Here is a 1676-nt window from a genome sequence, read left to right as displayed (position 1 = left end):
GTTGCGACTGCCCCTCCCCCCTCAGCAATAGAGAAACCTCAGAGCCGAGGCTTCTCCAGACTGTGGCGCTCGGCATCCAACCGGAAGCGCGAAAAAGAAAAATGTAACCTCCACGTGACTTTAGGGTGACCAGAGTATGACTCTTGGTGGAAAACATGAGATCCACCTTAGACTTAAAGTCAAGTACAGCTTATTCCCTTTCTCTATAAAATAATATGTAAAGAAAATACAAACCAAGCTATTGCTTAAAGAAAACAACAGAGAAAGCATTTTTAAAAGATTACCTCAGACCCAAAAGTTTTGCTAGGGCAACCTTGAGGTCCTTATTTCTGATGCTATAAATTACTGGATTCAGCATGGGAGGAACCATGGAATATATTATAGTAAATACCAAATCCAGTTGTGGGGCAGTGTTAGAGGTGGGCCTGAGGTAAGCAAAGCCTGCTGTAAGTAAAAATATGGAGAAGACAATGAGGTGGGGTAGACAAGTTGAGAATGCCTTTCTTCTTCCCTGGGCTGATGGGATTTTCAGAACAGCACTGAAGATGTGTACATAAGTAACAATGATGAAGATGAAACAGCCAACCCCAATTGTAAAACTAAACATAAGAATTCCAATTTCAATTAGGTACAAGTCAGAACACACAAGCTTAAGTAACTGTGGGATTTCACAGAAGAACTGACTAACAACATTGGAGCAGAAGGGTATTGAAAAAGTGCCACTGGTGATTAAAACTGCATTTAGAAGGCCACCAACCCACACACCAGCAACCATTTGAGTGCAAGCTCTCCTGTTCATTACCATTTCATATTGCAGGGGATCACAAATGGCAATGTACCGATCATATGCCATGACTGTAAGGAGGTAAACATCACATCCAACAAAGAAGACAAATGAAAGGACTTGAACAACACATCCAAAATATGAAATGTGCCTTGTGTTCATGAGGGAATTGACCATGGATTTAGGGATAGTGACTGAAATGGAGCCAAGGTCCTGCACTGCCAAATTCACCAGAAAGAAGTGCATTGGGGTATGCAGGTGGTGGTCAAAAGCTACTGCCAAGATTATGAGAAGATTCCCTGTCGCAGTGGCTAAAAACAATCCAAGGAAGAGAAAGAAGTGTAGAATCTGCAGTTCCCGAACTTCTGAGAATTCCAAGAGAAGAAACCCAGACACTGATGTTTGATTATCCATTCTTTACTTAATGATAAATAGCATAGCAACCCTGGAAGAAAACAACAACTCTGTATTCAATTTAGTTTGAAGCGGTTTAATGAATAAATATCAAATCCTCAATGAAGACACCATTAGAATCCGTTACACTAAATTTACCATAGAGGATCTTCGCAGAGGCTAACGAAAAGCTTGGCCTGTTGCTCAACATCCAAAAAAAGAAAGAAAGTGCTGCACCAACAAGCACAAAACAACCACCCTGCAACACCACAAAACTTGGCCATGCGCTGCTGCTCCCGGGGTGAAGGAGGGAGCGGCGGAGCATGGGAGTGGCGGGAGGGGCCGCCGCTTGTCACCCCCACCCTCCCCTATCACCCGGGGCGTGCCACCCCTACTGCCCCCCCTTGCGACACCCCTGGAAACATGGAACACCACAATCTCCAACTCCTTGAAAGATTCCATCAACTGTGTTTCTGAAAATTTAGTGTAGCTTCCCAAC

General features: G+C 43.7%; 1 protein-coding gene across 1 annotated transcript; it reads right to left on the bottom strand.

The window, feature by feature from the left end:
- Positions 1–280: 280 nt before the first annotated feature.
- Positions 281–1213, bottom strand: LOC117059344 (olfactory receptor 14J1-like). The gene has a single exon (XM_033171005.1). The coding sequence runs from the start codon at positions 1196–1198 to the stop codon at positions 281–283; it is 918 nt and encodes a 305-aa protein (XP_033026896.1). The 5' UTR covers positions 1199–1213.
- Positions 1214–1676: the final 463 nt, after the last annotated feature.

The sequence above is a fragment of the Lacerta agilis genome, chromosome 14 (assembly GCF_009819535.1).
Source record: "Lacerta agilis isolate rLacAgi1 chromosome 14, rLacAgi1.pri, whole genome shotgun sequence".
In the NCBI taxonomy this organism is placed as follows: domain Eukaryota; kingdom Metazoa; phylum Chordata; class Lepidosauria; order Squamata; family Lacertidae; genus Lacerta; species Lacerta agilis.
Note: the sequence above shows the minus strand (reverse complement) of the source record. Positions and strands in the feature narration are given on the sequence as shown.

Coding starts and splice junctions, on each gene's coding strand:
- LOC117059344 (XM_033171005.1), bottom strand. CDS start 1,198: ATGGATAATCAAACATCAGTGTCTGGGTTTCTTCTCTTGGAATTCTCA.